This window comes from Myotis brandtii, unplaced genomic scaffold (assembly GCF_000412655.1).
Source record: "Myotis brandtii unplaced genomic scaffold, ASM41265v1 scaffold215, whole genome shotgun sequence".
NCBI lineage: Eukaryota > Metazoa > Chordata > Mammalia > Chiroptera > Vespertilionidae > Myotis > Myotis brandtii.
The window spans coordinates 4,989,493-5,003,080 of NW_005358043.1; the positions used below are offsets into that span (position 1 = coordinate 4,989,493).

The following is a 13,588-nucleotide window of genomic DNA, read 5'->3' on the forward strand; positions in this document are numbered from 1 at the left end:
AGGAAATTAGTTTGGCAGAAAAGTGTAAAATGTTTGTTTCCTTCACTTCCAAATGATAATATTTGAAATGTACACATCAGTGTACTGGAATATAATGTTATAAATGTTCTGTAGCGTGCAGTTCTATTGCCTACAGTGAAATGACTGTGCCATTTTGATTAGAGTCCCATGGAAAACAAAAATGTTCATCTTTAATCATGTTTAACTTCTCAGCTGAGGAAAATCACACCAAGTAGTACAGTATATCATTTGTTCTCCCAGCGTCCCACTGCCTCTGCCAGCACAATAAATGCATAGTTCTGCATCTCTGTGAGGTTGGGCCATAAACTCCTGCTTAGTATTCAAATGGAAAGTTGCCCTTTCAAGATTAGCTAGATCTGTCAAACCAAGATATGATTCTCTAACATTTAAAGATCTCGACATTTTCCACCTCCAGAGTACAAGCCTTTTAGCTATTAGCTTTCTCTAAGAACCATTTCTGAATCTTATTTAGTGGTAGCCTGTTTCAGCGTACTCTCAATTTAACTCTTTTGGATCCAGACTAATACTGGCATTATTACTCACATTAAATCCATAGACACTGCAATAGATGATATCTGAGGTATTTAGGTACCACTTTTTTTGACTCACCGCATGGATTTTAGCTTTAAACACCTTAAATGCTACCAAGTGATTTCTAAAATGTGGTGTGTTTTTTGTAGATTTAAGTCTTTGCTAAGTTTCAGTGTGTGCCTCTTTAGCCTATGTTTTCACATCTAAATATATAGTTGGGTCCTTTTTTTGAATCCAATCTTCCATGAATTTTAGACATTAAAATAACACCTGATATGATGGCATTTATAAGTTAAAGAGCTGTTTCTTGTCCCGTGCATAAATGTGTTCTGGTATTACCATTTGTTGGGTTGATGTTCCTCTAAATAGATTTGAAAGAGGAGCTTTTCAGTAAATTGTGTGCCAGGATATAGGCTGGCTTTCCATGACATGATTGTGAAGGTAGAAGACAGTTGCTGACTTTCTGCTACTGGTTTTTCTATAGTGATCAGGAAACAGTGGCCTCTGTTTTTCGAACAAGTACCTCCACCTCCCCCTTTCTCTTCTTTTATCATGGCCACATTTATTTTTTCCTTATTCTGGATTATTTGAATGCTCTCAGTCAACTAAGCAGTGTTCCCAAGATTCAGTAGCTAACTTAATTTGACATTTGCCTTTAAATATGTGGTAAATTTAACATAGTAATAAATAGAAACTGCATTTTGTATAGATAATAATACATTATTCTATTACTTCAAGTATTTTCCAAGGTTTTTTGTATATCTGCCTAATGACAAAACTTATTATCATAAACAACATTTTCTTGCTTTAATTAAAAAACTCCTACAATTATGGATAGGTGAATAGATATGGACTTATTTGTACTGTTTATAAAGGAATCCTGAAAGTATCAGATAAAATAAAAATTTTATTTTATAAAATATTCCCATTGAAGGAAAATTAATGTTGGAATTAGAAAATTTCAATTATGCAATAGTTACAAATGAAAAATTTTAAACTTTTTTAAAGCATTGTGTTGAATAACACTCACATTTTAAAAAATAAATTATGCAGGTGAAATACAAAGAAGGGATAAAGCATGCAACAGCCATTTCTGATCCTTCAGAGCTAAAGAGAGTTAAAGAAACCCAGAAGAACATCGGCAATGTGGGATCACATTTCCCTGAGTATTGTTTGCTGTTTTACTGGCTAGCACCATACATGACACTCACAAAGGTGGAGGCCCATTATGGTGAATACCATTCAGGAGGGCCAGGTCTCGAAAGGCGGAGATAGGGTCTCACACACCTTCATGGCCTCCGTGACACCTAGCCCATGCTTCATGTGCATTTGCCTATTTACAAAACACCAACATGACGTTGAATTCCTACTATATTTTTATTTTGGGGGAAATTCAAAGATGAGTAAGGCACACCCTAAAGTTAAGGCTGTGAATATTCTCAAGGTCTCTAGGAGAAACAGGCATAAAAAAGTAATGATGATGCATTAAGTGTTATAACAATAACCAATATTTATTGGGTGTTTACTCTGCTTTTTGAGTACTTTACATGCAATATCTCATTTAATAATAAGTAATAATTCCTCTTGCAAAATGATGTAGGGAAATGCAGAGAGGGAAGGCTGTGTTAGTGAGAGAGAGTAAAACTCTTGGAGAAAAGTGACATTTGAGTTAGAGCTGGAAGAATTAATCAAGGTTTGGGGTGGGTTTGCTGGGGAACGGCCTTGCTGGCAGAGCAAACTGATTCTGTTCAGAATCCAAGGCTTGTTCAAGCTGGAGGAGGCTTAGTGTGATGGGTACTTGGGGTGAAGTGTGGCACAAGATGACGGTGGGGTCTTTAAGGGGGGCTGTTGGGAGACCCACAGTGTCCCTTAAATGTGGTTCACACATAGATGCAGTTCAGTGGCTTGCTGATTATTAGGCCTTGATTTAGTGATTAAGCAGTCTTAATGTGTTCATCATAGAAACATAACACTCCCTTAAAAATAACTTTATTTGAAAAGAATAGCTAGTAAACAAACTGAAAAAAATAATATAAATCACAGTACAGATGGCATCTGGCATGACACATAGGTAAGTGGTGTGCAAATGGTGGAAATTTAGATAGCACTGGAATAGCGGGGACGAATGTGGACCCTGGACTGTTGGTTCAATCCCATCTCCAGGCCTCACTTGTTCTATAACCTTCATAAGCCACCAGGCTCTCCAAGCCTCTGTTTCCTCATCTATAACACAGGGACTAAAGTATTAAGTGAGATATTGCCTGTAAAGCACTTGGCATGTTTGCAAATGGATGAATGCAAAATATGAACAATCTCCACATCACCCTTATGTCCCCAAACCTCCATCCACCAGAAATCAGCTTCTCTAGTCTCTCCACATCAGTAATGCTGTTCTATAGATTTTCCCCTCTGAGCTCTACCCAGAGCAATGTCCGTGTATCTTGCTGCCCATAGAGATTACACTGGGCCTTGCTCCACTTTGACTCACACGGTTGTCCCAGACACGGAGTCTGCCTAACCTCTCAACGTGCACGCCGTGGCGCAGAGAAGGTCACACATTGTAGAAGGGCCTGTCCCTTTGTCGCTTATTTTCCAAACTTATCAAATGTCTCTTCACTTGCACATTCACTGCTGAGGGTGGAAACTCAAGTCCATTTTATCTGCAGGCCCTGTAGGCCTGGTAATTTCTTAGGAAAAAAAAAATCCTTTATGCTAAATTTAAACTCTAAAAGATCGCTACCACGTCCTTGCAGAGTTCCTTATAGGATTTTAACTGTGAGTTTTACTTTTGCCTGTCAAAAATTCAGTAGATGGACATACCATTTTTTCCCTCGGTGTTGGATGCTCATTTATTTTCTGGGGTGTGTGGAATTGCTGGGAAAGCTGACCGCAACTGATAGGTCTGATGCCCCGGCTAAGCAAAGGCACCTCTATGCTGCAGGCCAGGAAAGCATCCCTGCTGCTCTTCCAGAGGGCAAGCCTTCCAAGGTTGGATGTTTTCAGAGAAGAAAACTTTGAGGTTCATGGTTTCTTTATATCGTGACCGTTCACCCCTAAGGTACAAGCATAGAGCTGATATAATCCCCCTTTCTTTTGAAATATAAAGTGGTAACTTGATCAGTGTTGCTTTACTGCTATGAAGAAATAAGTTCACAGAAGGAATCATTTGCTATCACTGATAAGGTCAAATACATGATGCAATTGGAAGAGTAACAACCAAAGGTGGGATTTGAAACATTTGGACAAGAAAAAGCGTAGTCTGGGATCAATATGATGAAGCCTCTCAGCAATGCATATTTCACTTAGGATCCCGATGAAGAGTCTAACTCAGGGGTCCTCAAACTTTTTAAACAGGGGGCCAGTTCACTGTCCCTCAGACCGTTGGAGGGCCGGATTATAGTTTAAAAAAAAAACTATGAACAAATTCCTATGCACACTGCACGTATCTTATTTTGAAGTAAAAAAACAAAACGGGAACAAATACAATATTTGTATTTGCATGTGGCCCGCGGGCCGTAGTTTGAGGACCCCTGGTCTAACTAATGAATGCTCTGCAGCATGCTCATCTCCTCTGATCCTGCCAGTGGAGGGGCAGCCGTTTCCTTCCCGCAGCCTCACGCTGTCTTTCCCTGTGTTCCCAGCTCCAGTACAAAGAGCAGAGCTACAGGGCAACCCCAGTCAGCATGACACCAGAGATAGAGAGAGTGAGGCGGAACCAGGAGCAGCTGAGTACGGCAAGTTGTCTCTGTTTTCTCTTATTGTATCACATATTACACATTCTTATTCATCACAGCCCTCTCTGAAAACCTTTGAACCCTCTGCATCGTGGTGGTCCTTTTCACAGGCACACATGGGAGGGCATGAACTGGGGCCCTCCCACGGGAGTGTAGGAAATTTGGGGTTGTTTTACTATAATTTAGACATTTTTAAAAAATCTTCAATAAGCACACCAATGTGCCAGACATTATCCTGGCCACTGGTACGCAGAGATGGATAAGACCCAGTTCCTGTCCTCATGGACCTCGTGATTCAGTTGGCAGATCTCTAAAACTACATCCAGGCAAGGACTTGGGGAGTTGGGAGTCTGCTGTCAACGGAGAGAAAAATGATCGACTGGAATAGGTCAAAAGAAGACCTGGGGTCCTAAGACATACTGTCATGGCAGGAAACCTTATAAATAAAGTGGAAAAATTATTTGACCAGTCAGTAATCTATTGCTAATAAAGCAATGATAATGAACACTTATGAGGTACCTCTAATATGGACCCTGTGCTACAGGCCTTATGTGACCCCATGAAGTGGTACAGTTTATTTCTCTGGTTTGCATGAGTGGGAAATTGAGTCTGGGAGGTCAGAGAACATGCTGGGGACCCACAATTTATAAGGGCAGGGCTGAGATTTTAAACCAGGCTTCCTGGGATTTAGAAATCCTTTCAAAGGTGCTACCCTCAATAGTTATTTTTCCTGTTTCTTGACCCTCTTAATGGAACTTTTACCAATATAAATGATAGCCTTCTTCTTCCAAATAGATCATTTTAAAAGACTTTACAATTTCAGTGAGTTCTCCCAGGTGGAGGACAAAATCAGGGTGAACATTGCTTTGTTCTTATAAGCGCCTTGGAGGATGGCAGGAATGAGAGGTCTTTAGCTTCTTCCCATTTCTTTATCCTAATTTATTCATTTATCCAATAGATACTTAGTAAGCCCCTGATACATGCTCAGTATTATGCTAGCCATCAACTGTAAGAAAACAAAATCATCTTGGCTTCAAGCTCACAGATATTTCAGAATAATAAAAATAATAAAAGGAACGAGGAGGAGAGAGGGAGGAAGAGGTGGTATTAGAGAAGGCGGAGAAGGGCAGGAGGTGGGATGGAGAGAAGAAGGGAAGCATGGAGCTCCTCCGGGTGCTGCCCAGCCCCCTGTCAGCCAGGGCTGAACCCCCACAGGATGAGACCTGTGTGGGGACCAACAATCAAAGCTACGCCTGTGAGAGAGGACACTGCTTGGACAGTCTCAGCGCTGCACCTACTATACGAACTCTGGTGTTGTGTTCTGGCTGGTGTGGACCATCATCATCACCCTGAGCTGCTGCTGTGCTGGCCACCACTGCCAGCCAAGCACCCAAGCACCGCCTACCGGCCCAGCAGTGGGAACATGAAATCAACCTGATCGCCTACCAAGAAGCCCACAGTTAGCGCTGCCATTTTGTTTCATGCCTTCCAGCTCCAGCAGCAGCAGCAGCCCGTACAGAGTGGCTCTGTGGGCAGCAGTCCCCAGGCGCCAATCCCATGCCTGTACAGTGTGGCTCTGTGGGCAGCAGTCCCCAGGCGCCAATCCCACCAGGGGCCCCCAGGGTGCACAGAGCAGCCCTTTGTCTGGGCCCAGCAGAAGCAGCACGTGACCCCCCAGCATCATCGCTGACCCTGAGCCCTCCAACACAGACACGCCAGCCAACCCACAGCCACCAAAGCCCCTGGAACGGAGCCCAGTGGCTCTGTCTCTGCCCTGGGAACTGGCCCCTGGGGCCTTGCTGGACATGGATTCCCAATGTAAGGAGGAGCTGCTGAAAGATGATACCTGCGAGCAGGATGGCCCCCTTCCCAACAGCAAGGACAAGACGCCTGGCAGACATCGCCACTTCGTGGGTGACTTGGGCATTGAGGTGTGTGTGTGTGCAACAGGGGCCACCACAATGATGACCTCAAAGAGCTGAACACTCATGGCCGATGCTCTGGATGGAGCCCCGGACTTCTACCACCGCTGCCATGTGTGGCCCCTGGAGACGAGGAGGGAGGGCGCGGCCAGCCTTCCAAGGAGCAGGCCTGAGATCCTGGGCACCCTCCCCTGCCAAGGCCACCCTCATGCCTGCTCCTGAATTTCACCAATGAGCAGGACTCCCCAGACTCCCAGCGCAGCAGCTCCCCCAGCGAGAGCAGGCCCTGTCTGTACCGGAGAACTTGGCAAAGCAACCAGGGCAGGGGAGAAGCGAGAGAGAAGCATAGGTGACTTGCAGAGAAAATGGTATAGCTACTCAGTTTTTTTTTTTTCCCTTTTACCTTTTTTGGCCCCTCCACTCGCTTTTTCCTACATCTTCAGATGCCTCTCCCCTCACAGAAGCACAGTGTTGTGGAGGGCTGAGAAGTTGGTTCTGTGACTCATTCCTCATTCCCCACCATCATTTCCATTTTCCCCTTTTCAAGTCAGACAGACCTCACTAGCTGCTTAGGTCGGGGAGATGTGTGTTTCCGAAGCCCCCAAGGAAGGGGGCTTGAGACTGTGCCCTGAGGTGATGCTTAGTGAAGGAGGGGATGTTGGCTCTGGTGTTAGCGTAAGAGACCTTTGCTGTGTCTTAGCCCGGAGAGGCGGCAGGTCTCAGCCCTGGATGAAGAAGGAAGCCCGCAGAGACAGAGGTTGTCACCCCCTGCCAGTGTCTGCAGAGCTGGACTTGGGCTAGCCCTGTGGGAGGGTGAGGGCTGACGGGCAGTTGTGTGGCAGGTGGGGAGGGGCTTGTTGCATTTCCAAATTCCAGGTGACAACATCGATGCATCGCTGTGTATCCCTGAGGGGCCCTGCCCAGGAGGCTCTGGCTGGCTGCAGGCTGGTTCAGGTGCACAAGATTATACTGCCTTCTCTGTTTTTTCTGAAAGAAAAAGTGAGCTAAAACAATAACTGTACCAGTAGGCAGGCAGTAATTCTGTTTGGAAAGGGAAGTCTGTGGTTCTTACCCAAGTTGGCCTTCAAAGAGCCTGGCTGCAGTTAAGGAGGAGATGTTTTGTGTACGGGCTGGGCTGGGTGGACTCTCTCTGGAGCTTCTGTGGGTGCACAGGAGGGAGCCGCGGCAGTGGAAAGAGTGCAGCGTTCTGCATCTCTGCCCCTTGGTCTGTACCAACAGGTGGCCGGGCCTCTCCTCCATCCCAAGGACAGTCTGCGGGCCTTCATGTCGCTGTTCTGTCTGAACAAATGCAGAGGCAACCCCGTAGCCTGGCTCACACTCAGGATTTTTTTTTTTATTCTGAATAAATTTCTCTCTCTCTCTCTCTCTCTCTCTCTTTGCAGGATTTTTTTTTTATTCTGAATAAATTTGTTTTCTCTCTCTCTCTCTCTCTCTCTCTCTCTCTCTCCCCCTCCCTCTCTCTCCATCTCTCTACCTACCTCCCTCTTTTTTTCTCTTTCTCTCTCCCTCCCTCTTTCTTTTTCCCCTCCCTCCCTCCCTCCCTCCCTTCCTTCCTTCTTTCCTTTCTTTCTTTCAAACTGACCCCTTTGGGGAAAAATGCCTTGGTTATCTGTGATTTTCATGCTCCCCCTCCCTGTGAGTGGGGTAACTAATCGCTGTGGCCTATGTAAAGAGTCTGAGTGGCCTGGGCGGGGGGGTGGTGAAGGTGGCCTCCAGAAGGACCACATGATCCTGGTTACTGTAGTTTGGCTTCAGATAACCAGCTGAGCTTTGATAGGGATAGTCTGAATGAGGAAAGCAAGCAGCCGAAACTAACATTCCCTGCCCAGCCCTGTTCCTATGAAGAGGTTGGTTCTCCCCCCACTCTTGATCGATGATATTCAGACGAGGCATTGACATTATATTAAAAAGGAAGAAATATATATGTATGCAAAAATAGATAAATCTAAGGCTGTGAGGTGAATGAGTGTGTTCAGAGTCCACAAAACCAAAATCCATGTTGAACAAAATGCAGTCAGTACACAATGACTTTTTGGATAATCTATGTGTGTCTGTTTGTTGTATGAGAGACCCCAGCCCTGTTTTCCTGTGAATAGACTTTGAATGGCAGCCATCCTGCTCCCATTAAGCTCACGTTTGGAGCAAACATGGCCTCTCAAGGTCATTCACTTTACGCATGTGCTGGTTATGAACAGAGTCTGACTGTGTTCTCGGGTGTGTTCAGCAGCATTGTTGACAGTGGTCCCCAGTGTTTGCCAGAGACACTGTCCTGGGAGGAGAGGTACTCTGCCCATCATGCAATCTGCTCGTTGCTCCGTGGATACTCAGAGGCCTGTGTTCTGTTTCCTGTAAATGGAAACGTGCTCTGAACCTGTTTACCTCCTTGGGCTGCTCTTGGCCCTCGGTATCAGCCTGCTGGGGGTGTCCACCGCTACTCAGGGCAGCGGGTGAAAGTGGAACTTCAGACAGAAGCTTAACTGGATCTTTAGGGATAAGCTTGGACTAGCTGTGGCCCAGACGTCAGCCCTGCCCCGAACTGATGGGAAGTCCAGTGCATGCCAGCAGCCGGAGAGTGGCAAGGGAGTGCATCAGCGCCCGCAGATGCCTTTCCACCGTTAAAAAAATCCCAAACAACTCACTGAAGTGTCTCCAAAGAGATCAGATTTTACTAAAATGAAGGAGGCTTCAGTTAACCAATCAAGTGGATGAACTCGGGCCCTCTCAAGGTTCCTTCCCCAGTTAGAGGGGAACTGGTATGAATGTTAGGGTTTATGGCAGCATCCCACCCTAAAGACAGGAGAAGGGGATAAAGGAACCAGGGAGCTGGGCTTGATTCAGCACTCACCGTCTGGCCCCGCCACAGGAGGCTACCCTGCGTGCAGAGAGAGGGGAACGGGGAGTTGAAGGACTAGTTAGGGGCCAGGGAGATTTGGTGGAGTCTAGTACCCATCTGTCACCATACATAGTTACTACAATATTATTGATTATGTTCCCTGTGCCGTGACTATTTTTATAACTGACGGTTTGTACTTCTTAATCCCCTTTGCCTTTTCACTGGTCCCCATTCCCTCCTCTTTGGTTTTTGATTTTTGAAGATTGAAGCCCTGGGTCGGAAAGAGAGTCCTGGTCTTCCCAGGCTGCCATGTAACCTCACTATAGTTCTTAGGTAATGACTTCATTCTGATGATTCCCCCTTCTATGTCCAATACTTTTAGTCCTGGAATTTTGGCAGTTAGTTTGGATATTGAACAGCAAAATATTGATTAGAAGTTCATCTTTAAAAAGCACAACCAACACTTGTGCTTGCTAAGTCAGATGAATCAGAATCCAGTGGTAGATGTCAACATACCTACGGTGGAAAAGATGTGTGAAAAGACAGGGTTAATTTGAGGCTCCATCCTCTGTGGTGTTTGGGTGGAAACCATCATTCTACCTATTAACATTCTGATTTATCCTCCACAGGTAAAATACAAAGGAGAGATTAAACAGGCAACTGCAATTTCTGATCCACCAGAGCTGAAGAGAGTTAAAGAAAACCAGAGGAATATCAGCAATGTGTGATCCTAGCAACTTCTTTCTTATAATACCCAACGTATTGTCAGTGTGTCAATGAAGGGATGATGTTTACAAGTGTTCATGACCTGGAGTTGACATTGGCTTTGGAAAGGTTTCAGGGTCTTAGGTCTTGTGGGCATAGCCAGGCATTCTCCCTTCCAGAGTTCCCGGGGACCTGCCGTGTGACTTTTGTCTGCAGGTTATTGTGTATCCCTCTTATCTAGTCTTCCTGCTTGTGCTTGCTGTGGTTCCTCAGAGGGACTTGGTGGCAGCTTCGGGCATCATGGCCCTACCCATCAGCTTTCCCACTCCCTTTCCTTCCTGCACATGTTCTCTCTCGCCTGTTCAGCCCACTCCCAGCTATTATTACTTTATTTTTGGACGCTGTCTGGGGAGAAATTATAAAGTGTGTATGCTAAATAGGTCACCTGAGGCAGGCCCATTTAAGGGTTCTTGTAGGAGCTTTCAGTTTTTACTAAGACACTAACTCCCAGCCTGCTCCAGCTCCTTGCTGTTTATGTAATCCATGGATGCAGTTCACTGAGAGAATTCTTCTTTGAAGTCATTAACATATAGATGGAGTTCTGTGGAGGAGGAAATTTGGAAATCTATTAGGTTCAAAGAAACCTTGTATCTTTACACCTTTCAAGTTATTGGACCAGATTATAAAGCAAAGGCATCTTACTGTTTGGCACTTTTCCTGACAACTATATTTTGGGGAAGTAGATGCTCATCTTTTCCTGATATATTTAGAGTCGCACTGGATGTGACTGAGTCTATTACTCTCAGAAAGGGACGTGGTTATTGAAAAGGAGGGAAGCACACCGGCCTTTTTATGCAAGATCATGTCACAAAAGGGACGTGGTTATTGAAAAGGAGGAAGAGAGTAGTGGGAAGCACACCGGCCTTTTTATGCAAGATCATGTCACCTATTTAAAGATAACCTTTCAAAAGATCTGCCACAATTAATTACTAAGAAACCACATTGGTACCATTCTGTATGGGCAGGAGTACCTTTAAGTAATATCCATGAAGACATTTCTTATCACATTCCTTTGTGATGGAATGCGTATTACAGTGTTACTGATGGTATGCCCATATATTTGAGTACATTCACAGTGATTCAATGCTATGGAATGAATTAAAATAGATTGATTTAAGGTGCAAGCATTTAAAATATGACTAGACATCAGATAGCAACCTTTTTTCATAGTTTTCTTTTTTTGACTAGTTCTTTAAAATAAATACTATGAGACTCTGATTTAGTTGAATTGATTCACATTACACTATTTTTTTTTTTTGTTCTCTGAAATGATAGGTTTATTATAAAGGTCAGCTGGGAAGAGCTACGCCTTTAAGTGTAACTCCTGAGATGGAAAGAGTAAAGAAGAATCAAGAAAATATTAGTTCGGCAAGTGGTTTTATTCCTTTTGGACTGTCACAAAGGGTGTATCATTTATTATTTATGTGCAGTCCTGGTTTTTTTGTGTGTGTGAAAACAAAATATATTTTCAAGAAACATTTGGAATATATGCAGTAAGTACATGTGTTATTTCAGATGACTTCCAAAAGCTGCCACTGTATAAATTTACATTTATAAAATTTTAGATTGTTATTCTAGAATGAAATTAATTCACTGAACAAGTTACCTGGGAGAATAATGTAGAATGTGTTGAATATATTTCACTCACTTGGAAAACTTGAAAAAGTTATGTAATTTTTAAAGATTGTCATTGTCTTATCAAGTCTGTTCTGCTATTTACTTTGCAGGTAAAATATACCCAGGACCATAAACAGATGAAAGGTAGACCAAGTCTTATTTTAGATACACCTGGTCTGAGACATGTCAAAGAAGCGCAAAATCATATTTCAATGGTAGGGTACAACCAGGTCCTTCTTCTCACAACTAAAACACACTAAGGAGTGGCACCAGCCAGTGAGCTGACGGCGTTAGTTCACCAATAACCTGGATAACTAACAAAGCATGGAAATGCGGATGGGCCCGTGCTTTTGGGGAGACTTCTTAATCGCACTGCAATGTAATGGAAATGTTCTCTAATAAAAGGATTTTTCTCTGTGATTTTGGGGTGTGTTTTTATTTCTAACATGACTATTATAAATGCATTTTATGAAAGACATTTGACTGGAATTATTTCTAATTAATTTTAAGGCAGAGTTTGGTGTTGGCATGTTGCAAAGAAAATTAAAAAGATGTATGTATTTAAAAACAGTTTCATAAGATATGATTTATATGCCATAACGTGTACCCACTTAAAGTGTACAATTCAATGGTTTGTATAATTTACAGAGTTGAACAACCATCACCCTAATCCAATTTCAGAACCTGAAAAGTGTATATTTTGAAGTATATATGCATTTTTGTATATAATTACAAAATTAATTACAAATAATTAGGATTATTTGTAATTCTCTTAATCTAATTTTAATACTGTTTTGTTGAATAAGTGTGGAATTAGCTTATCTTTTTGTTGCATATTAAAGGTTAAGGAATAGGAAATGAATTTGTACCTAAATAAGTATATTTTAGAGAGGAACCAGGATTAAAAAACATTTCTATCTTTTAAAAATTCTTACTGATATACAGGTTTATACATACTTTAAAAGAACTGCTAACCGTAATGATGCCAAACTGTGAATATATCAGCACTTGATTTCTGATGCTTAGGAAGCTGAAGTTTCAGACCTTGTATTTGGAATGAAAAAGCGTGCATATATGCAGAAAATAAGCCAGATGTAGCTGGTGCAGTGGCAGCTGCCGTTGTGTCAAAAATGTGTGAGCTATGGAATAATAGGAAATTACAGTTGGAGTTAATATCATTTTACCTTTTTTTCAGGTCAAATATCATGAAGATTTTGAAAAGACAAAGGGGAGGGGCTTTACCCCTGTCGTGGATGACCCTGTGACAGAGCGCGTGAGGAAGAACACCCAGGTGGTCAGCGATGCCGCTTATAAAGGTGTCCACCCTCACATCGTGGAGATGGACCGGAGACCTGGCATCATTGTTGGTAAGCTGACGCTCCTTCTCAGCGGGTCACAAAGATCACGCTTGCCCAAGCTTTAGAAGTGGCCTCTTGTCCACTGGACAGCTCCTCCCATGTTTGATGTGGTGCCCAATTGAAAATGGACCAAAGTGTCATTGATGCACCACATTGAATGGGATTCATGGCATTCGCCAGGCATCGTTTCAATCCTTTCTGTAATTGGACAAATGGAAATCCCAGAGAGATTCTGATCCATTGTATGAATAGATGATATTTTTTTGAATATTGTCTCTGAACTGGGATAATGGAGAGCTGTCTGGAAGTCCCATACATCAGAGAGGAAAGAACCTTCTTTTCCTGCTGTTCCTCCCAGTCAGTCAGGGGAAGTCTTAGGGACATAGTGTTTGAAAGGGGCTGAGACAGAAAGGATCCTATGAAGTCTAAGACAGCAGTAGGCAGGAAAATTATTAAATTTTCAGTACATATCAACGACCCGTACTTCCACATGACTATTGTCTTCTTCTGAGCAGTTAGCCTCTGAATTTTTATAGCTAGTCCGATTACATTGCTCAAATAATATTTTTTTTGTAACCGTGTAACAATGCCTCTCAGCTATCTCAGTGTTAGGTTGCATCATCTTCAAATGTAAAGCTTTTTGTAGAACTACTGAGAGGCCATTTAGAGATGAGATGGGCAAGGAAACTGTGTATTTGACAGGCTCATGTCTTGGTGTAAAACGCCAATACTGAAGTCGGGCAGCAAGTTACTTGGATGGTTAAGTGACTCTGAAAGTGTTTTCCA

At 43.2% G+C, this 13,588-nt stretch overlaps 1 protein-coding gene and 1 pseudogene across 1 annotated transcript in view; both read left to right on the top strand.

Annotated features, from left to right (window-relative positions):
- NEBL (nebulette) overlaps window positions 1-13,588 on the top strand; it is a 112,049-nt gene that overhangs the window by 68,675 nt on the left and 29,786 nt on the right. Inside the window, exons 18-22 of the mRNA XM_014539379.1 lie at window positions 4,194-4,286; window positions 9,692-9,784; window positions 11,103-11,195; window positions 11,555-11,659; window positions 12,640-12,811. Of these exons, the coding sequence (XP_014394865.1) occupies window positions 4,194-4,286; window positions 9,692-9,784; window positions 11,103-11,195; window positions 11,555-11,659; window positions 12,640-12,811 (556 nt within the window). The remainder of the gene's footprint in view (window positions 1-4,193; window positions 4,287-9,691; window positions 9,785-11,102; window positions 11,196-11,554; window positions 11,660-12,639; window positions 12,812-13,588) is intronic.
- LOC102252011 lies at window positions 5,768-7,593 on the top strand (annotated as a pseudogene).